Source organism: Penicillium arizonense, assembly GCF_001773325.1.
Source record: "Penicillium arizonense strain CBS 141311 chromosome Unknown PENARI_contig032, whole genome shotgun sequence".
NCBI classification, from domain to species: Eukaryota; Fungi; Ascomycota; class Eurotiomycetes; order Eurotiales; family Aspergillaceae; genus Penicillium; species Penicillium arizonense.
This window is the reverse complement of record NW_019173309.1, coordinates 168,994-192,201: the sequence shown is the minus strand read 5'-3', so window position 1 is coordinate 192,201 and position 23,208 is coordinate 168,994. Positions and strand designations below refer to the sequence as shown.

Sequence of the window (23,208 nt, the reverse complement as noted above, 5' to 3'; positions counted from 1 at the left end):
ACTATGCAGGTGATCGAACCAATGATCGGTGCAATTCATATAGTTAAATACCTCACGTACGATATTGTTGTCGCCCATGCTCTTAGGGTGGAATTGTATATTTATCAACACCGCGCACGCTTAGCTATTTATTTCCCAAAACATTTTTCATATCCACTCCGTTTCAAAAATGACCATCGCATGGGATAGTTGTTTCTCGCTATCGAAAGCGTTACAGCTTTCCTTTTCATATCTGCGATATCACGATTTAGCTATTGTCTCGTTGGCAGGCTTTTTACTCTACGGAATCGGCCTAGTAGTCTATCGGCTCTTTCTCTCGCCCATTTCTCGATTCCCAGGCCCAAAGCTTGCAGCCGCGACAGAATGGTATGAATTCTACTTTCAGCTGGTGAAAGACGGGCAGTGGGGGAATCAGGTAAAGAGGATGCATGAGCAATATGGTCAGTGAGAGACTCAGGTATATTGAATTGATGAGAACAAAATTTGGTTACTGAGATATGAACAAACAAGGTCCAATCGTGCGAATCACCCCTTGGGAACTGTCCATTCGGGACTCTAAATTTTATAATCAAGTGTATGTGTCTGCATCAACGCGGCGGTCGGATCAGTGGTCTCGAGGTCGCAAGGGGAATGGAATACAAGGAAAGTACTCCACATTTGAGTTCCCAGATATTCTATTAGCAAATAATAGCCGACTCCCAAGAGCCTCTGTTCTAACGGCTATGTTTACTTGTAGATTCGTTTCATATGGCGGGTCCCCACGATCTCCACCGGATGAGGAGGAAGCAGGTGGAGGGATTTTTCTCACGTCAAAGCATAACGCGAATGGAGAAACTTCTCGTCGATAAGGTTCGCCTCCTGGATTCGCGACTGGAATCCCTCAGTGGAACAAAGACAGTTATTCGCATCGATCATGCCTTTTCAGCACTGGCTGGTGACATTATTGTGCATATCTCCTGTGGAGCACCCCCAAGATTGATTGAAGAAACTGACTTCTCTCCAACCTGGTATGGGATTATTTCGCAAAGGAAAGATGCAAAGAAAGTTCATGTGCTAACCAGAAATATGCTAGGTATAAGCTTATGTATAGACTGGTGTTCATGGTACCCATATTTCGATGCTTCAGCGGGCTTCATAGGTACCACGCAATTTCTTGTTAATCGGAAATCCTGTCTCTAACTCATTCAACACAGGGTTATTGAAATGATTCCAGACTCATTACTATTACAAGTGTTCCCAGAAGGTATTGCCACGATGGCGCTTGGAAAGGTAGGCCTAAGCCTTAATCCTGTGCCCCACACAACACTCACAGATTTCACAAAAAACTATACTGACACTTATTTCCCGACTTCTGATCAGACCGGTCGGCACTACATTGACAAAATAAAAACTCAGATCCGCGAGGGCAAACTTGCCCCTGATGATAGCCTCAATTCGGTGTTTCATCATCTGCTCACAAGCGATATACCGGAGTCTGAGAAATCGACCCTCCGCTTACAAGCAGAAGCAACGGTTCTTCTAGTTTCGGGAACGTTCAGCACGTCTTTGGCAATGTCGATGATTACATATCATATCCTCAGTGACCCTCAAGTCGAGAACCGTCTTCGAGTAGATCTGAAAGGTGCCATGGCGTGCTATCCTGCTCGCGACCCTCTCTGGGCGGACTTGGAGAAGATTCCATACCTTGAAGGGTGCATAAAAGAGGTACTAAGGCAAGTGTCACTTGTTGCTGCTTATCTTCTTTATAACGAGCCCACATACTGATAGCAATATGATTCATTTAGATTGTATAGCTTTGTGGGAAATATGGCGAGATGTTCTCCCGACGTCAGCATTAAATATAACGAATGGACTATTCCTCGGAATGTATGTGGATGCGCCGACGATAACCTGTCACTTGAAACCGTATTCCTTCCACAGCTCCCCCCTTGAATACTACTACCCTCAGTTGAAAATACATGCACACGGCGAGAGAAAACAATCTAACCGATATTTTTAGACTCCCGTCGGAATGTCCATAAACTATATGACTACTGATTCCTCCGTATATCCTGAACCATTCAAATTCATCCCCGAGCGATGGATTGGTGACTACGCCCCGCAAATGGACCGCAACTTTGTGCCCTTTGCGAAAGGATCTCGGATTTGTGTCGGAATAAAGTAAGGGATACCCATCTATAACTGTTATATTTCCCTAGAATTGATCACCTTCTCGTTTTATCTTTCGCTTTTACTAATGCGGATGCTGATGGAACAGTCTTGCAATGGCTGAGTTGTATTTAGCGACCGCCATCCTATTTCGACCAGATGGGCCAAAATTATCCCTCTCTGAGACGGATGAGGGAGATGTTAAGTGGGTCCGTGACTTCATAATAGGGCTTCCGAAACGTGGAAGTAGAGGAGTGAGAGTTGCTGTGAACTGAATGGACAAAACCTATGGCCGCGTGGTGAGACAGTGTGTTATGTAGATAGTTCACGATTCGGTTGGTCTGTTATGTAGTCATGATAAATGACGCAATGAAATGTACTCATGTGTCTATTGTGGCTAGGTGGTGTGGAATGTCTTGACAGAAGTCAGTGACCAATATTGTATGGGTTCCAGGACGGTAATATAAAGCTCTCTAACTAAAAACTATGAAATTGACAATTTTGTAGGACATGCTGCCAAAGAGTAATATGCATTTTAATTGAGGTATCTGATATTGATGTCGTAAGATGTTCTGGGTAAATACCCAGAAATCCACACGCAGATCCACCAGATTTCTGACACGTCTCTACTCAGCTAAACTACATCTACTCTGCCTTTTTCTGCCTATGTTATAATCAACGCTTAGAAAATTGATCTTTTAGGAAATTTATTCGTGTGCATTCCTCCCCAACGGGTACTTTGAATAAGTAAGCACAGGCAATGGCATTGGCCGCTTGGTCTTAAGAAAACTTGAAGTATTTCTGGAAATCCCATGCATTACCACACAGCAGGGAGAGCATTAGCCAGGCAGCGCGAAAAAATCCTTGTTTAAGTTTTAGCAAAAAAAGCTCATAAGCTTCCGATGTATTTTCTCAATCCATCAATTAACGTCTGTGTTGTTCGGTCTTCCAATCAGCCGATCTCTTTGCAGAAACTTCAGTTCAGCAGGATCGCGGGATAAATCTATCGTGCGAAATGCTCCCACGTAACTAGAAATTTGATCTGACTGCATACACACGCAGCGCAGATTGTGAATTCGTTCTGTGTCAGTAGCTCCTACTGCAGCACTATGTAATATACAGTTTTGCGTTATCAGGAAGCCGATGGGTCGGTGGCGGGGCACAGACCCGTAACAATGAAACAGAACGTTTCGTGAGAGGTTATCATGCGAGTGGGTGGGGCGGAACGCTGCCACGTAGATTTGATGGTCTAGAGGGTTCCACTAGGAGTGAGCCGTATTGATCGCACTCGCATGCATACATCTCCACATGCTGCAAGATGATTATTCAACGAATCACCACGAACTAACCGATCGAACAATTTGATCCATACTCGGCGAAGGCCCGAACTTGATGTTATCATATGTATCTCATAAACGAAAATAGGGGTTGTTAAATTCTGCAGGTCAAGAAACGGGGCTTACCAAAAAGATGCACAAATCCACAGCAATCCATGCTGTAAAATTTGCGACAAACATTGAGAACAATAACGGGACTAGGATTCTTACGATATTGTCACATTATGTGTTATTTCACAAAAAAGAAAAAAAAAAAAAAACTTTCCAAGATACCACGAATGCACATCGCACTTGTAATCTTTTAGATATCACTCAGTTGGTGATTGCATGATCCTAAAATCTCCATTAGAAGTGAAGAAGAAGGAAGATACTTACATTGAGAGTGCTATATAATCAATATTCGGTTTCTTTCAGATGAACGGAAATCCTTACCTGTTGCGGAAGGATTGGGCACTCACGCATCTCACATTGCAAATAGTGAGTTATTGTAGGACTAAGAGTTAGATTCCTCCGTATTCCCTGTGCGCGGTCACGTATCACTGTTTGAGTATCATTCAGATACATTCTGTCGGTAGCAATAACGGTAAAGAGCTATGAACGCCATCACAGAAGCCTGACCCGAAATAAGCAAAGCGTTAAAATTAACAAGGGAATCTTCGTATCAAACAATCCACTTCCAAGATCTGAAATGAGAGATTCAAAAACGGAAAATAAGGAAAAACCTAAATGGGAACTTTTCCCTGGTAGTAGCCTTCCGTATCCTCCCACCCCGCCCCCCCACCCAACCAAAAGCATAAAGAAGCCATCATGAAGTTCGCGGCCTACCTGCTGAAGATTTTACATTCGATATCGGGGTCATCAAAAAGCCGAATAGATGAAAAGTGTAACAGCATGGACATGAATGTTCCAAGCTCAAAGCTGGTACGCGAACTAAGGCGAAAATCTACTCCGAATTGCAAATGAAAGCTAATCCATACTGAATAGCTGCTCACCCCACAATCCTCACAGGAACACATGACGCGTGATTCTTGGTTTGGGAAAAGTGATCAGGTATGTCGCTGTCATCGCTATTCGCTCTTCGCAAGCATTAACTGAGCTTTAAGTTATAGGTTGTGACGGGACCCTTTGATTATCTTTTCTCATCCCCGGGCAAAAATATTCGAAGTCTGCTGATGGATGCATTCAACGAATGGCTTCAGGTTCCTGAACTTCAATTGATCAAGGAAGTTGTTAACATACTTCACACGGCGTCCCTCCTGTACGGCCAACACTCATACACAATCGTTTTATTCTAAAATTTTCTGACGTGGCCCAGGATCGACGATATCGAAGATAACTCAGTCCTACGCCGAGGCCTTCCGGTTGCTCACCAAATATTTGGCACCGCCCAAACCATCAATTCGGCAAATCATGCATACTTTATAGCAATTGAAAAGCTCCAGGAGCTACAAATTCCCCCGGCGTATACGATTCTCATCGAAGAAATGATCCATCTTCATCATGGTCAGGGAATGGATTTTTTTCTGGCGAGATTCTTCTACCTGTCCCACTGAAGCCCAGTATTTGGAAATGATCAATGACAAAACGGGCGGACCTTTCAGGATCATGATCCGGCTGATGCAGCAGGAAAGTAGTTGTTCAAGGTATGCAGCCAGGGCTTAAATATGGCGTCTGCTTACTCCCACGCAGAGACTACGTCCCTCTAGCCGAGATTTTTGGGAAGTTGTTTCAGATCCGTGATGATTATAAAAACCTTCGGAGCGACAGCTACGCCCAGAAAAAGGGTGAATGTGAGGACATTACGGAGGGGAAATTCTCGTTCCTTTTTATACACAGTATGCATGCGAACCCAGAGAGTAAGGTAATTGGAAATATCTTGAGGCAAAAATCGGACAATGATCGAATGAAAGATGTCGTTATCTCATGTTTGAACGCCACTGGAAGCTTTGAATATACCGAAAGAGTGATGAAGGACCTCGCACGGGATGCCAGACTACTCATCATGGGAACAGATGATGGGAGAGAGAAGTGTGGTGTTATATTGAATTTGCTAAAGATACTTGAAATTTAAATTCTCATACTCACCCCTAATTCGAGATACAAAAATACCATGTATGCTGCTGGGAAGATGTCATATTGTCCCATAAGCTAAGCCGGGACAAGCAAAGATTCATAATTTCCAGTCCCCGCGTAGTCAACAAGAGATAGGGTAAGATGTTCAGTGCAGTTTTCGCGAGACGGAGCACTTCGCGCGATGCTAAAGCAGCGAAGTTTTGAGTTAGATGATGATTAACACGAAAGAGGCAAGATTTCCAGCTGATCGTATTTGCCCCTGACCTATCGGAAGATTCGTCATCCGCGTGGGCATTGGCTTTCCGGCAGGGACAGTACTCTATTGACACGGGATATTGTCTCGCAGTCTACAAGTATATATAAGGATCGGTTCCCCTGTTAGCAGCCACCTTGATAACTGCTTTCAATTCAATTCTAGAAGATTATACATGACTCCCTACCCATGCCATGCCGTTTAACGACCCCCAATAATTACAAGCCCTTAGCTTCTCTGTTTCACGAAATTTCCTTTTCGGCTTTCCAGTCCCGTATTCTACCCTTAAATACCTGCTCAAAACCTGGCAGCGGAGTGCGTCTCTTTCTTCAACCTAGTGACCCCCTGGACAATGCCGCGGGGATGAACATAGCTTTAATCATATATTGCGACCGGTTGGATCCTGGGGCCGGCATGATTGAGGGTTTACATGCCATCTTAAAACGTGTTCTTGCATCTACCAATCCTTATCTACCACGCCATCCACGTATGAGGCTGACGAAAATTACGTCCTGTAAGGAAATTGCTGAAATAGGAGGGTACCCGGAGTCTCTTCGACTTTCGGACATAGGTGACCGGAACTCTAAAATTTAAAGTTTCGGCCTACCGTCACTCGGTTATTGTTTGAATAGATTGAAGACGGAGTAATAATAATTCAGACTTGGCTCCAGCCAGGACTCGGCGGAATGGATACCTAATTTCGATAAAAATATGCGCCCTCGTGGGGGCGAACAAGAACTCTAGTATTGTGAGCCATCGAGGCTGCTAGCGCAATAAGCTCTGGCAGAAACGAGGCCAGTGAACGGGCGGTACAGCTGCGAAGGATGTTCCAAGCGTCATAGGAATCAGGGCCCAGATCCACAAACAAGGGAGGCTGGCATACCAAGAAGAGCTCGGGTCCTCTTCCTATCCACTACAGAATTACACTTTAGGTCAGTACTTTATGGTTTTTTTCTTTTTGAAAAATAAAATGATACGTGATGTTCAACTCGAACGCAAAAACTTCTTTTCACAACGTAACCGTTATTCGCAATTAGGATTCCAGGGAGGCGCTCTTACCCTTGCTGCCAAGTTGCAGGCGATTTAGACGAGATACCGTACGGGTAGATCATATCTCCGTATTATGGACAAATACGCGGGATGTTTCCGGGACTTAGTAGACTAGAGGGAGACTACGCCCAAGCCTCGGATTCATATTCCCTACCCCTGACCAAAGCTGGGCAAAACATCGGCATTCATGGCCGAACCTTGCAAAGGAAACGAGGATCACAGATCGTCTCCACGCACCTATGGAGACTTATGGAGTCCCCCGCATGTATCCCGCAAGCAAACTGGTCAAGTTAAATACTTCCCCGGATTCCCCGGATTTTCACTAGATTTCCCCACGGGATTACTCCTATCCATTTACCCTATAGCAGGACATCTGTTTCCAACCCTTTCACAATATGGAGAAGAAGTGCCTGTCTGATACTGGCAATGACTACCCTGCTCATGTAGAGACTGCGTCTTTGAACCATGTCCAAACAGGAATGATTCTCCTCCAAGGATCCACGGAGTCCGCCAACGAACACAACGGTATTCCAGTTTGGCAGTTACGTCGCACCTATACCAAGAGCGGAATTCGGGGGCTGTTCTCTTCCAAATATGTGTTTCTGTGTGCACTCTTTGCTACCATGGGAGGTATTCTCTTCGGTTATGACCAGGGCGTGGTCTCGATTACGCTTGTGATGCCTCAGTTCCTTCAGGAGTTTCCTGATGTTTCCCCAAGTGCCCCAGGAGCTGGATTCAAAAAGGGCCTTATGACCGCTATTCTTGAGTTGGGGGCTTTTATTGGTAACTACTGTGAAACGATGTATTATTACATTAAGGGTGGGCTGACAAGTCACAGGTGCTCTAAATCAGGGCTGGATCGCCGACAAGATATCCCGCAAATGGAGCATATTTACTGCTGGCTGTATCTTCCTCCTTGGTGCTGCTCTACAGACTGGAGCGGTTTCTTTTGCTATGTTGACCGTCGCACGTTTTATAGGAGGCGTTGGCGTGGGAATGTAAGACCGGAAACCAGTTTCCGTCGACCTTTGCCCCCGTTCTAAATTACCAAATAGGCTTGCGATGGTCGCCCCGCTTTATATCTCCGAGATTGCTCCTCCTGAGATCCGAGGAACTCTGCTTGTCCTTCAGGAACTGAGCATTGTCACTGGTATCGTTATCGCCTTCTACATCACTTATGGTACGCGCCATATTCCAAGTCACTGGTCATGGCGTCTTCCATTCCTGATCCAGATGATCCCGGCTCTCTTCATGATCGCCGGTGTCTTCATGTTGCCTTATTCTCCTAGGTGGCTGTGCCAACGTGGTCGAGATGAAGAAGCTCTTAGGGTACTTGCTAAAATTCGTGAACTACCCACCAGCGACGAGCGAGTTCTGCAGGAATGGTGCGAAATTCGAGCTGAATGCACATTTTGCAAGGAGGCATCAGAAAAGAAACACCCCAAACTGACTAGACCTGGGTTGTGGAATACCATCAAGCTACAATTGGCGCTGTATGCTGATTGTTGGAAAATGCCCATCTATAAACGCACTCAGGTAGCTGTGGGCCTGATGTTCTTCCAACAGTTTGTTGGTATTAATGCTCTCATTGTGAGTCTATACCCGGTTGCGTGAAGCTACTTGAAAGCCTTCTAACGTTTGGTGTGTCTAGTATTACTCGCCGACCTTGTTCGAAACAATGGGCCTAGACTACGAGATGCAACTGACCATGTCAGGTGTGATGAACATTTGCCAAGTTGTCGCCTGTGTCTGGTCTCTTTGGGGCATGGACCGCTTCGGCCGCCGCAAGCTTCTTTTGGGTGGCGCAGTGTGCATGTTCCTGGCGCATTTTATCATTTCCATTCTAGTCGGAAAATACAATGGAAAATGGACTGAACATACTGACGCTGGCTGGGCCAGTGCGGCCTTGATTCTCTTCTTTATGTTGTCGTTCGGAGCCACCTGGGGTCCTATCCCGTGGGCAATGCCTGCGGAAATCTTTCCTTCATCGCTTCGTGCCAAAGGATGCGCTTTTGGCACCATGTCTAATTGGGGCAACAACTTCATAATTGTGAGTACCGTTAGTATACTGAAAGTCTCGGCCAGTTTGTTAATTCGTTTTAGGGGTTGATTACACCTCCAATGCTCCAGAACATTGGTTTTGGTACTTATGTCTTCTTTTGCTGCTTCAGCGCTCTATCTGGGATATGGGTATATTTCCTTGTCCCTGAGACCGCCGGTCGTACTCTGGAGCAGATGGATTCTGTGTTCAAAGATAAGTTCACTGTTGAGGAAGCTGAAAGCCGTGCTGCAATTCTTTCCAGACTCGTGGAACAGTCTATGGAGCGGCCTGCCACTCGACAGACATGAGTTAAGCCCTATAGTGTTGAGCTGTGCTGGAACAAACTTTTGCTAAATTACCATTGTGTGCTATAGTTGCTTTATAGGAAAAGATTACTATTATAGGCTTTAACTAGACTAGTTTACGATGCTTCTCCCTTCTCTGTTGGCTTTCGATTGCAAACTGGTAAGAGGCTTTTTGAGGCTAGATATAGGTTTGGTATTTTCTAGCTTGTGTACGCAGGTTTAGTCGGCGTATAGGGACTGGCTGACTTCCAACTTCAGCAGTGGAATACTGATAGCGGATGCCTCTATCGAGATATCGTGGCAAAATGGCCGAGTTTTTAATTGCACTAAAAAATAAATACGTATCAGAAACATCATTGCTTCAAAGCATTTTAGATGCTTCGTAGCACAGTAAGCCAACATGCCTTTGCCCATCCCCGACGTAACTCCTCGCAAGCTTGTGGTGTATTCTTTCCATGGCCCGCTTTCTTCCGACAGCGCGCCGACATGCACTGGGGCTGCAGAAGACATTTAGGACCTCCGACGATGTACATACGCTTGCACGTCTTGAACCTGCCTCCTCACTTGTACGGCGGGTGTTGGGTTCCTGATTTAGACACATTAAAAGATATCGTGGGACGGTTGAAAGTTGCGGGGCTGTGTAGGTTCTACGGAATATTCACGTAGCCTGTAGTTGCGGAAAGCGATTACTATTCTGTAAATCGGGATGAGGTTCAGGAGAGTAGGAGAATCGACTAGGGATTATCTGATTCACGTGGCCCGACAGGGCCCGAGGGCTTGGAATGGAGGGTAACTCCCGTAACGTTCTGCTTGCAAGCCCGTCTAGCAGGTGGAAATAATCTCTTGCTCGAGGCCTGGGGTGTGCCAGGGTATCGGGAACTGCACGTGACCTTGGGACTAGGAGGAGGTGTTTTTTGGCAATCTCTTTCAATCGCCACATTAATTCTTGTAACTTTATGGGTGATCGTGCTTTGCCTCAGTAATTTACTTCGATGGGAGATTACGAGCTTGCGATCCGGCTCCCACCGGCCTCCCATCGGTATTCCACCACCGACACTCTGCTCGTCCGTAGATTTGCTGGTTATGAATAATTAACCCGGATAGATTAGTGATCCGAAGAATGCAGTGGTTACTTTTAGAGCTATCGCTGGATTGTGTCATAACCATTATTAAGCGACTTCGAAGGAGCAGAACACATATATATGACTCGCGGGGGCAGGTCAGGGCTTTCGACACCTCGTATTAATTACGCATATCTGATAGGTTTCAAATTTGCCTTGACTGTGCTATAATAGCGCTCTTGAGAATGGTCGCTTTCGATTCCTCGACCACTGGGTCTGAAGTAGTCGCTGCGTTCTCAGAAAGAGTCTCTGGGAAGACATGTGAGTATTATTTCCCGCGAATATATGGACTCCTTCTATAACGGCAACGAGCTTTTGGTCAACTCAATTTGGCTGATGATTCATTAGTTGTGATCACTGGAGCGAGCTATGGAGGGCTAGGGAGCCACACAGCCCTTCTCCTGGCTGCTGCCAATCCTGCTGAGATTGTTCTTCTCGGGCGATCCGAAGACAAATCCTCCCAAGTCATGAAGGAGATCAGAGAAACCAGCCCCTCTACCGTTGTAAGATTCGTCAAAATTGACCTCATGTCCTGCGCATCAGTGCGAGCTGCCGCGGCGGAGATCAAATCGTCTATTTCCAAGGTGGATGTCCTCATTAATAACGCAGGCATTATGGGTGCTAGGTTTTCTTTGACTGCTGAAAACGTGGAAAGCCATCTAGGTGCCAATCACATTGGTCATTTCCTGCTCACCAACCTCCTTGTTCCGAAACTTGAAGCTTCTGGCGGCGGTGCTCGTGTCGTGAATATATCCAGTGCTATGTACGAGTTCAGCCCAGTTATGTTCGACAATTACAACTTCTCGAACGGCAAGACCTACAACGCTTGGACAGCTTACGGACAGTCCAAGACAGCAAATATTTTGTTTGCCGTTGCTCTGGCCAGCAAACTGGAGAAAAAGGGAATAAGGTCATATTCATTGCACCCTGGTGTCATACAGACAACGGGTCTGTCGTCCGGAGTAGATTCAGCAGCGTGGCCCATCGTGGAACCTATGTTTGAAAGCAAGAACATGGAGATGCCAAAGGAAAAGAACATTGAGCAGGGCTGCGCAACCACCCTTGCTGCAGCTTTGGACCCCGCTCTTGATGGTAACTATATAAATCTTATCTTTGAAAAGGTAGAAAATGCGCTTACAAGTTCACGCAGATAAATCAGGGTCATTTCTAGATGACTGCAATCCACGACAGGTTTTGGAATTCGCCTCTGACGCATCCAATGCGGATAAGTTGTGGGCTCTGAGCGAGGAAATTGTTGGAAAAAAATTTTGCTACTGAAATGCCTCTTCAACCCTGTTTTTAATTGATTTGGATGCGGATTCGAGCACGTATGGCGTGATCGAGAGTTACCTACCTTCATTTTCTCGGCCCGGGAAAGTAGGAATGTTGAAGTGCACCTATTTTGGAACAAACCACGTATATTCTCCTTTCAAGCAATAGTGACTTAGAGCTACTATTAGTAATTGTCGGACCAAGACAGCGGCTAAATACTGGTTAGGAGTGGTGATTAATCTAGTGAAATCGCGCAGCACAATAAGATGAATGTCGTGACATGAATATATATGTGATTTTCATGTAAAATACATTGTCTACTTTTGGAAATCGGCGATCGACGGCTATACCAATGTAAAATAGTGTGTCCCGAGTTAGGGTTCGGGAACTAGGTCGCAGGAGGTAGACTTAAAATTGATTTCGAATATTACCCTTCAATTTGCAGGTATTGGGTTCGATTGCCAACGCCGGCACAACAATACCTACCATCGCGTCTCTATGGAGAGACACAACAACCCGGGCAGTGGAGTACCCCAGCCTTTTAACATGTTAAAGTGGAAGCAATCACAGACCTTACCAAGTGAGGCTCAAGTTCTCAGTTCAGGATCAAACAAGCATGTATTTACGCAGTTGCTGTAGCCTGCAAATCGATTGCGAGGGGAGGTACATTGCTTCAAACAAAAACCAAAAGGACTGTACGGGCAGCTTTGAAATACCGAAGCTTACAAGGGTTCCATGACTCTTCCAAGGAGGACATCTCAATCCCCAGGAATGCGCCATGTGCAGTTTTCTGAGCGCATCATGAAGATACCATAACCGTCAAGTTCATCTTGCAGTGGGCCCTACATGATGCTTACAATACAGAGACAGAGATGTTGAGTCAAACAAAAGATACCTCAAACGGGAAGAAAGATAGCCGATCTTCTCGGGAAAGGAATCAGAAAGAGCTGCAGAATCGGATGAAGATGATATATCGACGCGCGCATCTTTCAGTAACATACTGCCGAGGACAAGGGGCCGGGGCAGAGTAACCGTAATAGGTATAGGTTTATTAAAGAGGGTTCGGGAAAGAATCCATGTGTGTGAGTGATGAAACTGACTTCAATCCATCATATACCAGTTAGGACCTGTACTCAGAGATGAAAGGGGTGACTATCGGATAAACCGATCCATCCTACATTATGGTTGATATTACCTTCAATGTATATTAGTTGTGGTTGTATGCCGAGCGGGAGCTAACCCCGGACCGATGACGGATCCACCTACGGGAGGGCCCGGACGCCCTCCCAACAAACACTCAAGAAACCACCCTCAGCTTCTCAGTGGAAGATTTCCAGCCCAGAGTGTCTATCGGATCGCCCGGATCGCCTACAAAAAGCCGAAAGCGCACACACAGCGGCGATGCCTTCGCATCATTGGAGACCTTAGGTCAGAGTCACCACAAAGGAGGTGTGGAAACTCATCAGGACCCTAAAAAACATTATCCGCCATTAAACCGCGGCCATCGAACCCACTCATAACGAGCTCTAGGAGACCAAATACAACCAGAATGTTCTTCAGGAACAGACTGGGAAGCTCTATGAAGAAGTGAAGCCCTACGAGCACAAACCGAAACCTTACCATCGGCGCCTCTATCTAGATTAGCGCACAGCAGCAGTAACCCTTCCTTTCAACCGAAGCACCAACCCCCCGAAAAAGACCGCAACTGCGTTTGATACAGCACACAGCGATCGTTTGTGGACCGATGAGACAACGACGGCAGTGATGGAAACACCTTTGCCCGATACCTCGACAGATTCCGCCGACACCAAGATCCCGTACAGAGTATAGGTAAACAGAGAACAGGGGATATAACGCGCTGTATATTGTAGAAATGATTGATTTTGGATCGCTCCAAGCCTACCCGGTCGGGGTTCAATACCCTACATCGCTGTAGCCACATAACGTGAGACTCGGTGCTCCGCCCTGAACGCCAAAAGTTTAGGCACCGGCTGGGTATGCGTGCATGCAAATTCACATACAGATGATTGTTCATCGCCACTACCGAGAATCCTGGATGAAAGCAAACAAAGCACCCAAATGAAACATTCTATTGGGCGAAAGCTTCAGAAGATCAGGATGTGAGGCCGGGGATGCCCAGGTCTATGTGCTTGATCCATGGATGTCGTAATCAGACACCCGGGCAAGACACTGGAATATGGGGTTGAGTGTGATGGGAAGCGTAAAAAGGCACGAAATGATTGCTGACACAAGGGCTAAACTAATGGACAAAAATATTGCAAACTTGGCGGGTACAGGGTAGCGATTCGATTCGAAGCGACACAAAAAAAATTATCCAATTAGTTAAAACTATTTCAAGTTGAATGAAGTGCAGATACATGTATCTTTATGAAGTATTAATTAGATGGCATTTAACCTCATTCTGCTCCCACGAACCCATCGTCATTCCTACAGTTCATCCTCACTCAACCTCAGTCTTTTTCTCCGTGGATCCGAACTTCATGCTCATCCATTTGTTTCGTGCTGCCTCAGAATCCCAGTCCGGATTGTTGCTGTTATCCTTCGCCTCCTGCAACCATCCATCCCAGTTCTTCGTCGACGGTGCCATTCCCGTCTTTTTGACCCAGCCAATCTTCCCTGTTGTTCGAATGGCATCCCAGAGAACCAGGGTGTAGTTCTTCCTGTCGGCTCCAGGAAGTTCCTCCACATTATACCGAGACGCCATGTTCCACATATCTGCCGGGTCCGTCAGCAGCGCCATGGCCCAGTAGGCGAGGTTGAGGATGATATAGGCCAGTCCGACGGCGATCTGAAGTTTCCAGCTGCAGTTACTGAAAAAGATGATGGCAGCCATGAGAAGAACCGTGCTGGCACCGAGAAGACATTGGTGCACCCGTCCCTCGAAGACATAGTCGCAGACTTCGGTACCCGCGTAAAGCTCGCGTGCGACCTCCTCGGAGCATTTGACAGAAACAAAAGCTCCAGCTCGTGTGCGGATCACAATATCTCCGGGGGGCACCTCGCCCTTGACACTGCGGACCGAGAGTCTCGGTCGCCACTGCGCGGACATACAAGCCATGCTGGTAGATAATGACATGGTCCCCAGGCCAAGAAAAGCGACCGCCTCATGCTGGACACCGGCCCAGACGAATAGCGCAATTGTCATCAGAATTGAGACCAAGGTCACCAAGTTCAGCGGGCAGAACCGATGCAGCGGGATAATGGCTTTTTCATTACCCTCTTCATCGAAGACCTGGTTCTTCTTGGCGTGCTCGGGGTCGTCCTTCTTGTGGGTGATTTTGAAGGATCGAAACTGATATGGCTTTAGTTCGTTGATTTTATGAATCACATCAGCGAAGAAGTTGAGTTCGCTGAATTGATTGCCGGAGTAAACGCCAACGACGGTCACATCCTTGATGGCGGGCAATCGCGCTGGCCGGTCGGTGTCCAGCATCGTCTCGGGGGCTGGTAGGAGACGAGGGATGCTGCCAAAGGGCGATGCGGTGATAGCCTGCGCATACTTTCCAATGGCGGATCCTCCGACGACCGCCAGCAAACCGACGATGTCGAAGCTCCATGACACCGAGCCATCGTCGACGTTCAGTGGAAACCAGGGCATGATGTGCTCTTTGAGGGAAATATCCGGGACCTTGGAGAATGAGAAACACAGCAAGGTAGGAGAAGAAGAAAAGAAAAATAAACATTGGAAACCTAAAAACTACCCCCGAATGCCATGGACAGGTTCCGAGGAAATCTGCAGGCCAGGATCCACATGGCCTGCAGATTTATCGAAAGTACACGCCCAGGTCCGAGTCAACAAAAGCAAAAAGAGGCAACGAGGTGGCAGCCGGCCATCTGAATATTGCCAGAAAAATCAACCACAGTTTGAGACCAAGTGGAGATATACAATGGGGCATCTCCATCGGGGACTCCTAGGAAGCAGATTTGTTCCGCGTCGGGGTGGTGATTGGGTCCATTAGGTGATCGACATTAGAGATGGAAGAGACCGCATATTCCCGAGAGTTTTTTTCAGCGCGGACGGGATGATGCATAGTTCGTTGCCCTCAGCTCCGCTCCTCAGTGGGGTCAATGGGATCCAATAGCGGTAGTCCAAGCCAGCAAGCCCGCACAGACAGGGAATATCTGCATGACAGATTACTCAAAGTTGTGATTGGGAGCGGAGTAAACAACCCGACCAGACGGTCCGCGGCCCACCCCGATGGCGTCCCCGTTTGTGCGCCACCCGTCATTCGTTGTTGACACAGATTCACCGACCAACGATGAAAAAATATCGCAACCGAATCTTAGCACTTTTTCCATTCAGCGTAGGAGTGGCGTGGGTGGAGATGTTGCAGTCGGCTTAGATCCACAGTTAAGCCAGCCACCGAACAGACCCAAAGTGTCGGAAAATTGCAAGGGAGACGGAAGGAAGTACTCTCCCTCTCCATGAGTCCATCACAGTTGAAAATAATAGCCAATGACACCCTGCAACAGCATTGATAGGTGGACCACGCGCGGGGGGAACGCAAACTTCCTGATAACTGCTGATTTGAGTTTCTGAGTACGTTGTCTATGTGATCTGCCGTCTCGCCCAAGCATGTTGATCACCGCGAGATTGAGACAGATACAGATCTCTAGCGTCTTCTGAGACCCACTGTGATGATGCCCCTTGGTCGTGTGAAAATCATTCTCTGGTCTGGTTCGCACAGGCTGTTGCGACGATCTCATTCTCCTAAGCGATGAACTATTTCGCTGAGCTATACCGACACGGGTAACCCCCCAACTTCCAAAACTAGATCTTCTCATTCGACAATGCCTGCCGACCAGCGTCGTTGCCTGACGTCAACCCATTGAGGTATTTTTTGGCCGTGTCGTCTAGCTGGGTACCGGCAAGGAGGATACCCATGATATGACCCGCCAACTGACCTTGCGAGATGATGCCGCAGCGAATTACGTCGCTCATCAGATCGTAAGTACTGTGTGGCTTCAACCCCCGCATGATGCGCTCTGCCATCCTGGTCAGTTCGATGCTTCAAATGTGATGTGAAAGCGGGGTGCCACTCACTGCTCAACCCCCAACTGGCGGGCTTGGTGATCTCCACCTTGTAGCTGCGGATCCATGACTTGGGATACGAGGCCCGCAGTCCGATCGGGTGACCCAGGCTCTTGATCGAGAGGGTGCTCGTTTTGCGGAACTCGGGAGCCACGATCTCCTCGTTCTGATTGTCCTTGGGTTGCTCGTCGGTCGACTTGGACTTTTCGTCCTGGTCTGCCTTCGCGTTTGGATCCTCAGCATCCCCGGCTTCCTCAATGTCTTGAAGATCTGCTGGTTGTGAGCATCTTATACTTGCACTGTTTATCCTTGGAAAACTGACTTTCTTCGGGTTCCTGATGGTCTGCTAAATTATCACCCTGAGTGTTTGCCTGGCTCGGTTTGGAGGTAATGCCTGTGAGCTCCTCCAAAGCCAGTTTGTCCTCTAAACAGCCGTTAGCTCGTTGTTAACATAGTCGAACTCCAAGATAACATACTATAAACGATAATTCCATGCTCAAATCGAGCATTGGCAGAGTAGGCGATGAGGAAAAACACATCCACATAGCCAATCAGCCGAATTTTGCCAGCCCATTGCTCCCCGTTAATGGCGAGTTCCCATGGATGAATATCACTGTCGATGTTAGCCAACAAAGCTCTGAAGTGGCTATGGTGGTAAATAGCTTAAAAATTGTACACACCAGTCGCACTCCAAGGTATTATCATTAATAGTTCTTCCAAAGGTCTCGAGAACACGGTGGTAGGATGCCATTTTGTAGATCGGCTCTTGTAGGCAAAGCTTGGATCAAAGGTTCTTTAAAGGGTCTAATATGATAGTATGTTGAAGACCAAGTGCTTCAAAATAATAATTTAACGAGGGTGCTGTGAAGACGCACTGGGGCCACAAACAGAGTGGATCAAAGTGTCATGGAGCTGCAGATTGGGGTGGATTGTGAGGGTCCACTGCTCGAAAACCACATCCCATGTCCCTGTGCGCTGACGTGGTCGTGGTATTTGCCCTTTCACTCCAATCAACAGCTCTCATCCCCCTCCCGCCTCATGGGTCTCCCGAGTGGAGTCCTCGGCTGCAAGATGATAGGTCCCGTCACCGTAAAGGAGGTTCAGCTGGGATGTGAAGCAAGTTCTTGTCTCATGCGGAACAGTCCACCTCGTTTATTATCGGGTCCATCGGCTCGTGTATATCTTTACCCCCCGGCTTGGTATAGAGACTACAAACCACTGCATTTACCATCCAAATTGTCAAGTCCCATGAGACAATGAATTCGCTCGGAACAATCAAATCAGTTCTTGCGGACTCCGTCGTCTCCAATTCCGCCCTCAAAGAGGCATATGACTTTGCCAACTTTATTGGTGATCGTTCCGGCCGGTTTAGGGATGTTGCGCTTAACCCAGAGCAGAAGCACAAGCTGCGTCGGGTCCTGAACCACTTCCTCGTTCCAACCGTCAAGCCCAAGTTTGTGGACGATGAACACATCACACCTCACGATGATCGTCGGGTGCCAGATGACTGGCTGGCTAAGACCGACGAAGACCTGAAGACGCCTGCTCGCATGATTGATGTTGATACCATGAACATGGTCACTACATACAACCTCGGCTTGCACGACCAGTACTGCATCGTGTCTCACAGCTGGAAAGGCTCTGAAGTCACCTACGGATACTTTAGCGAGGCCAAGAAGTTTGAGCCCAAGAATGGATCTGCCAACAAAGAGTCCGAGGAACCCTCGAACGATGTAAGCAGGGTTGTCAACAAATGCAAACAAGATATCAAGGACCTGGAACACAAGATCAATTCTGCCCTTCCTCATGTCCGTGAGAGATCCGATGGAAAACGCCCAGAGGATATCGCAACCCTTCTTCAGTGGTATACAGACGCCAATGGAGCTGAATGGGCCCTTGGAAGCTCACAGAAGAAACTTCACGATGCTACTGCCAGCTATTCGAGCGCAGAAAGAGAGGCAGAATATTATGAAGGTCTTTGGAATGACATAACCAATCTCTCTGATAAGAAACCCTCTGAGAAGTCAGATGTCTCGACAGAGAATCCGGAAATGCAAAAAGTACAAGAGGCAATCAAAACGCTGAAGAAAGAAGCACTGGACAGTCGCACATCGGCGGAAACAAAACACAAAGCGGATGCGAAATCCAGAGAGGATCAGGATAGCACGATCAAATTCTTCGACCAGAATCGCGAGTTGTGTTATGGAATTGAGGCACTACTTGTCGCGTTGCAACACATCAGGTCCTCGCGGAAGATCTTGGAGTCTATCGCACAGGCCAAGAAGCTGTTTAATGCGCACTTCCCTATAGGAGGAAAGCGCTATGTGTGGCTTGATACGTGCTGTATTAACAAGGGGGATAGCTACGAGTTAACCGAGTCCCTGGCCTTGATGGGAGACTGGTATGAGAATGCCGATCTCTGTCTGGTCCATGTTGATACTCCACGGGATGAATCTTCTTGGATTGAAGAGTGGAAGCACTGGAAGGACCCTTCCTATATTCCGGTGCCATTGAACATGACCAGTTTTGATCAGATTGGTGCCGGTGCCGATGAAGCCGAAAAGAAGAAATATCAGGTGGAGTGGGCAACACGTGGATGGACCTTGCAAGAGCTCGTGCTGAGCAAGGTGACCTACTACGTCAATTCGCACTGGCAGAACTTGGTCCGACCGGTCGAGGTGCTTGGTCCCTTGTACTTCCTTCGTCCCTTTGTCAAACGCTATCTGCGTCATCCCTATGTCAAGAGGTTCAACACAGCTCCTTCGGAGCAGATTGCTACGCTGAAAGAACTCCTTTCACCGGAGCTCATCCAGCCTGGAATGTCTCAGGAGCAGGAGCTCACCCTCATGCTTCAATCCCTGGGCTTCGTGGCACCAAGAGGTTTGCAAGAGAAGTTGGCCGAATCTCAAATTGGAAAAGCAGTTCTCAACGCCTGCAGACAGCTGCCTATAAAATTGGATAACCTCTTGGATAAGAAGAGCATTGCTAACGATGCCTCTCTGTCCGGCCTCCGATATAAGCCTGACATTGCTGGAAAAGCCGAGTCTGAACTCGCTGAAACAGATGAACCCCATCTCAGTGAAAAGATTTCCCTTTTCAATTACTTGCTGGCCACATTGATAAATCTCACCGACCAAACGATTCTCGACGACCGAAAGGCTATTGCCAAGTTCAGCAAGATCGAGAACATGACAAATTGGGTTGTTGGTGATGGTCTCGGAAACTCCTCCGCAAGCACCTCCCTTGTCACAGCATCGGACCGTGTCACCACTGTTGCCACGGATCAAGCGTACTCTCTGATGGGTATTCTCGGCGTTAGATTCCCTGCGTTCCCAGCAGAGGGTCTTCCTAAAGCCCTGGCCAGGCTGTTAGATGAGGTCGTGATCGCATACAACGATGTTTCGGTCTTTAACTGGTCCGGAAAACACCGTGGTAGCCCTCTCCACGGACGATCGCTGTATCCGGCGAGCATTGACGCCTTTGTCGATCCCGTGAACAACCCAAATGTCAAGTCAAAAGCACAGACTAGTAGGCGAATTCTGGAACTTTTCCGAGACCAGCGAGTGCGCCAGAGCGAGACCGCAAGCCATGTGAATACGCTTCTGGCTGAGATGCTTGCGCTGAGTAAGAAGCTGCCAGAGCAATGCTCAGTATTTCAACAACTCGGTGATCTGGCCACTAAAATCAAGGAAACCAATTTCGACATACTGAAAGACCGTATTGGAGAGTTGGAGTCGATCGTTCAAAAGATCCACGACTTTACTCCCGAAGAAGCGGACGAGGAAATCAAGAATCAGTCTCTTGCTGGCAGATTGAACAACACTATGGAACGTGTCGACTCGTTCTCCAAGAATTTGAAGTTCGAAGCACCCAAGATGGAAATACCCAAGTTTGAAGTTCCTAAGATGTCCTTTGGATGGAAGAAGGGTGGCTCCCAGCCAACTGAAAAGGCCCAACCGAGCGAGCCGGCAACACCTGCCACACCTGCCACGCCCACGACCGCGGCGGAGGAAAGACAAGACCCATACGCTGATTTGAAATCGGATATTGAAAAGGTTATCAGTGCTCTTAGTGGCCCTGCGAAGGGCCAAGCCGAATCTGCCAAGGACAAGCCACTGGACAAGCCACAGGACAAGCAGGTTGCCACAACTGAGGATGCGAACAGCAAGGATAGCAACACTCAGCTCAAGCAGCAAGAGGACCAAAGAATGGTCTGTCCCAACCCAATCACGGTGAGCAGTGGTGGTATCCGGGGTATCTTCGATATCCAAAGGATCATCGTCAAGATGGTTGAGCCTGATGTGCTGCGTTCCCGAATCCGTACTGCAGTCAGAGGCCAGAAGATCGACGGATGGTGCATCATCAGTACCGGTCTCTCGATGACACTGGTCGCGTTCTCTTGTGAGCGAGACGTGTTGGCGCAGCAGCTTGATTTGTCGGAGGTCATTGAGACTTCCCTTAAGCCCGAGGAGCCTTCCAAGGATATCACTGAGAAAGAACCACCAAAGGAGCAGGGCATTCTGAGCGGACTCAACTTGGAAAAGACCCCCGAGCAGGTCAAGGTCGGCCGCATGATCAACTTCGTACAAAAGCAGAACCTCGACGGCATCGCTGGAGAATGGGTGCTGGCCCGCTTCTCGGGTGTCAAGGGAGCTAAATGGTTCCTCTGCCTACTGAAACTTGGTGCTGGAAATGATTTGTACGGACGGAGAATCCCCACCGATGCTTTTAGCTTTGAGGATGCTGCACCTGAGCAGGGTCTGACAGAGTACTGGCACCAATTCACCATGGAGAAGAAGGCGCGCACCTGCGATACCCTCGACATGTATCTCAACCGCCAGAAGCTGTGGCAAGCTGCTGGTCACCAGATGGATGAATTGTCGAAGGTGGAGAACCCCTCCCAGGGACCTGGCAAGCCAGGCTTCCAGGGCGATTTGGAGACCGCATGGGAGATTGTGCAAAACGTCTCTCTGGACAAGGTTGTCAACTTGGGCAAGATGACTGGACAGGGTCTTGGAGGCTTGGGTGCCGAGCTCTGGGCTAACCATCTCGAGGGACGGATTGAGAAGGGTGCTCTGAAGCGCGTGCCGGTGTCTCTGCGCACACCAGTGCGAGACCTTGACCGCAACCGGAAGCTGTTGCCAGCCATGTTCCATGCCGGCCGTGAGATGCACATGTTTTGATGACGGAACTTACGACTAGATTGAGTCCAATGAAGGCTGAAACATGTACGAGCATCATGTGTGAAGTACTAGTGGTTCTTACCATATAGCTACTTCGATACTCTGTTGTACACTCCAGTCGGCTCCATTGGCAGGAGTAGACAAATCGTAGAAACAGAATCATCGCCGATGTAGATCCCTCAGTAATCGATGCCAAGTCCTACCCTTGTGGTTAGGTATTCGCACCCAAAATCAGACAGCGGGTACCAAGGGGTATGCAACAAGGTCGGTGATTCCGAACCGAGCAGAGCCTCCGATCTCTGGCCCCAATCTCTAGCCCCGATCCCTAGGGCTGAGTATTTGATTCACTATCTGCCCTTGGTAAACCCAATTGTCTTTTATCAGTAGAAAGTATATCGGGCCAAGGTGCCCAGCCACTAACTGACGTACCATGGGTTGAATAAGCCCTGGGGAGAAACAGGAACTAGAAATAGTAGGGAGAGTCGCAGGACGGTCAGGTATACATAGAGGTAGATGGTGTCTTCAGATGAACAATAAATATTAAAGAAAGCTATAGTCGCCTTTAAGACGTAGCACGATGAAGCAAATGTAAGGCACCAAGGAATTTCCTAACCATGGAAATTATAGGTTATCCTCATTGCGAGACAAAATAAATAATAGACCCCCCTTTATACACCTTTATGCGCTCTTGGGGGCTCGACCTTTGAAGCGGATCGAACTATTGCGAGGCCTAGAGATCAACGTACAGATTAGATTTGGCCTTGTTTGCGGCTGAAGCTACCAGAACCTGAGATTGTGAAGTATAGAAAAGTACCGTGAGATGTCCTATGATTTTGTGAAAGGTCAGGATACCCACTGTAACTTCGTAACAACTCGTTCTTTGTCTTACATTAATTACTCCCGATAGAAATAGCAAGTCTCCGAGCTAGCTCCCACCAGGTCTCCCACCACCGACACACCGCTCAGTCAGAAATTTCTAATGATGATGCAACTAGAGGTCAAAAACTCGATGGCTAACAATCACTAATAAAATGGGACAGTGGGTATATACCTCCCTGGGTTTACAGACTCGTTCCCACTCGAATCGAAGCGGAAGAATCGCGACTCCCCAAATTGCGATGTCTACGTGCTCACACCGGCCCCCCATCGGTATCCCACCGGTGTCCCACAGCCAGTGCTCCACTTAATTATGAATTGGCGTAATCAAGGTATTGCGAGGATAAGGTGGCACCTATTTAACTAGCCAGTCAAGAGCATGACAGGATGTCGATTTATAATCAAGGCATCATTTATATACCACCAATCTGAGCTTGAGAGATAGATCAGTCTGCATTTCTATTCTTTCATTTGTCCTTGTCCTCCGACTTCCTTA

At 47.7% G+C, this 23,208-nt stretch overlaps 7 protein-coding genes across 7 annotated transcripts; 5 read left to right on the top strand and 2 right to left on the bottom strand.

Moving 5' to 3' along the window:
* Nucleotides 1-825: 825 nt before the first annotated feature.
* Nucleotides 826-2,164, top strand: PENARI_c032G11219 (uncharacterized protein; the record flags this gene model as incomplete). The annotated part of the gene is made up of 4 exons (XM_022636603.1): nt 826-1,007; nt 1,194-1,269; nt 1,360-1,704; nt 2,000-2,164. The coding sequence occupies 4 exons, from the start codon at nt 826-828 to the stop codon at nt 2,162-2,164; spliced, it is 768 nt and encodes a 255-aa protein (XP_022483572.1).
* A 2,212-nt stretch (nt 2,165-4,376) lies between these two features.
* PENARI_c032G05664 (uncharacterized protein) lies at nt 4,377-5,119 on the top strand (the record flags this gene model as incomplete). Its single annotated transcript, XM_022636574.1, has 5 exons — nt 4,377-4,406; nt 4,470-4,535; nt 4,595-4,743; nt 4,801-4,988; nt 5,112-5,119. The coding sequence occupies 5 exons, from the start codon at nt 4,377-4,379 to the stop codon at nt 5,117-5,119; spliced, it is 441 nt and encodes a 146-aa protein (XP_022483609.1).
* A 2,137-nt stretch (nt 5,120-7,256) lies between these two features.
* Nucleotides 7,257-9,210, top strand: PENARI_c032G07531 (sugar porter family MFS transporter; the record flags this gene model as incomplete). The annotated part of the gene is made up of 5 exons (XM_022636585.1): nt 7,257-7,644; nt 7,700-7,859; nt 7,917-8,451; nt 8,513-8,911; nt 8,965-9,210. 5 exons carry the CDS (start codon nt 7,257-7,259, stop codon nt 9,208-9,210), a joined length of 1,728 nt encoding a protein of 575 aa, XP_022483561.1.
* Nucleotides 9,211-10,513: 1,303 nt separating this feature from the next.
* PENARI_c032G02337 (SDR family oxidoreductase) lies at nt 10,514-11,606 on the top strand (the record flags this gene model as incomplete). Its single annotated transcript, XM_022636548.1, has 3 exons — nt 10,514-10,589; nt 10,677-11,420; nt 11,479-11,606. The coding sequence occupies 3 exons, from the start codon at nt 10,514-10,516 to the stop codon at nt 11,604-11,606; spliced, it is 948 nt and encodes a 315-aa protein (XP_022483542.1).
* A 2,455-nt stretch (nt 11,607-14,061) lies between these two features.
* On the bottom strand, nt 14,062-15,219 carry PENARI_c032G05010 (uncharacterized protein; the record flags this gene model as incomplete). The annotated part of the gene is made up of 1 exon (XM_022636570.1): nt 14,062-15,219. The coding sequence occupies one exon, from the start codon at nt 15,217-15,219 to the stop codon at nt 14,062-14,064; it is 1,158 nt and encodes a 385-aa protein (XP_022483563.1).
* Nucleotides 15,220-16,392: 1,173 nt separating this feature from the next.
* PENARI_c032G12176 (uncharacterized protein) lies at nt 16,393-17,404 on the bottom strand (the record flags this gene model as incomplete). Its single annotated transcript, XM_022636609.1, has 5 exons — nt 16,393-16,607; nt 16,666-16,923; nt 16,976-17,077; nt 17,130-17,266; nt 17,334-17,404. The coding sequence occupies 5 exons, from the start codon at nt 17,402-17,404 to the stop codon at nt 16,393-16,395; spliced, it is 783 nt and encodes a 260-aa protein (XP_022483603.1).
* A 505-nt stretch (nt 17,405-17,909) lies between these two features.
* Nucleotides 17,910-21,836, top strand: PENARI_c032G04973 (uncharacterized protein; the record flags this gene model as incomplete). The annotated part of the gene is made up of 1 exon (XM_022636569.1): nt 17,910-21,836. The coding sequence occupies one exon, from the start codon at nt 17,910-17,912 to the stop codon at nt 21,834-21,836; it is 3,927 nt and encodes a 1,308-aa protein (XP_022483535.1).
* Nucleotides 21,837-23,208: the final 1,372 nt, after the last annotated feature.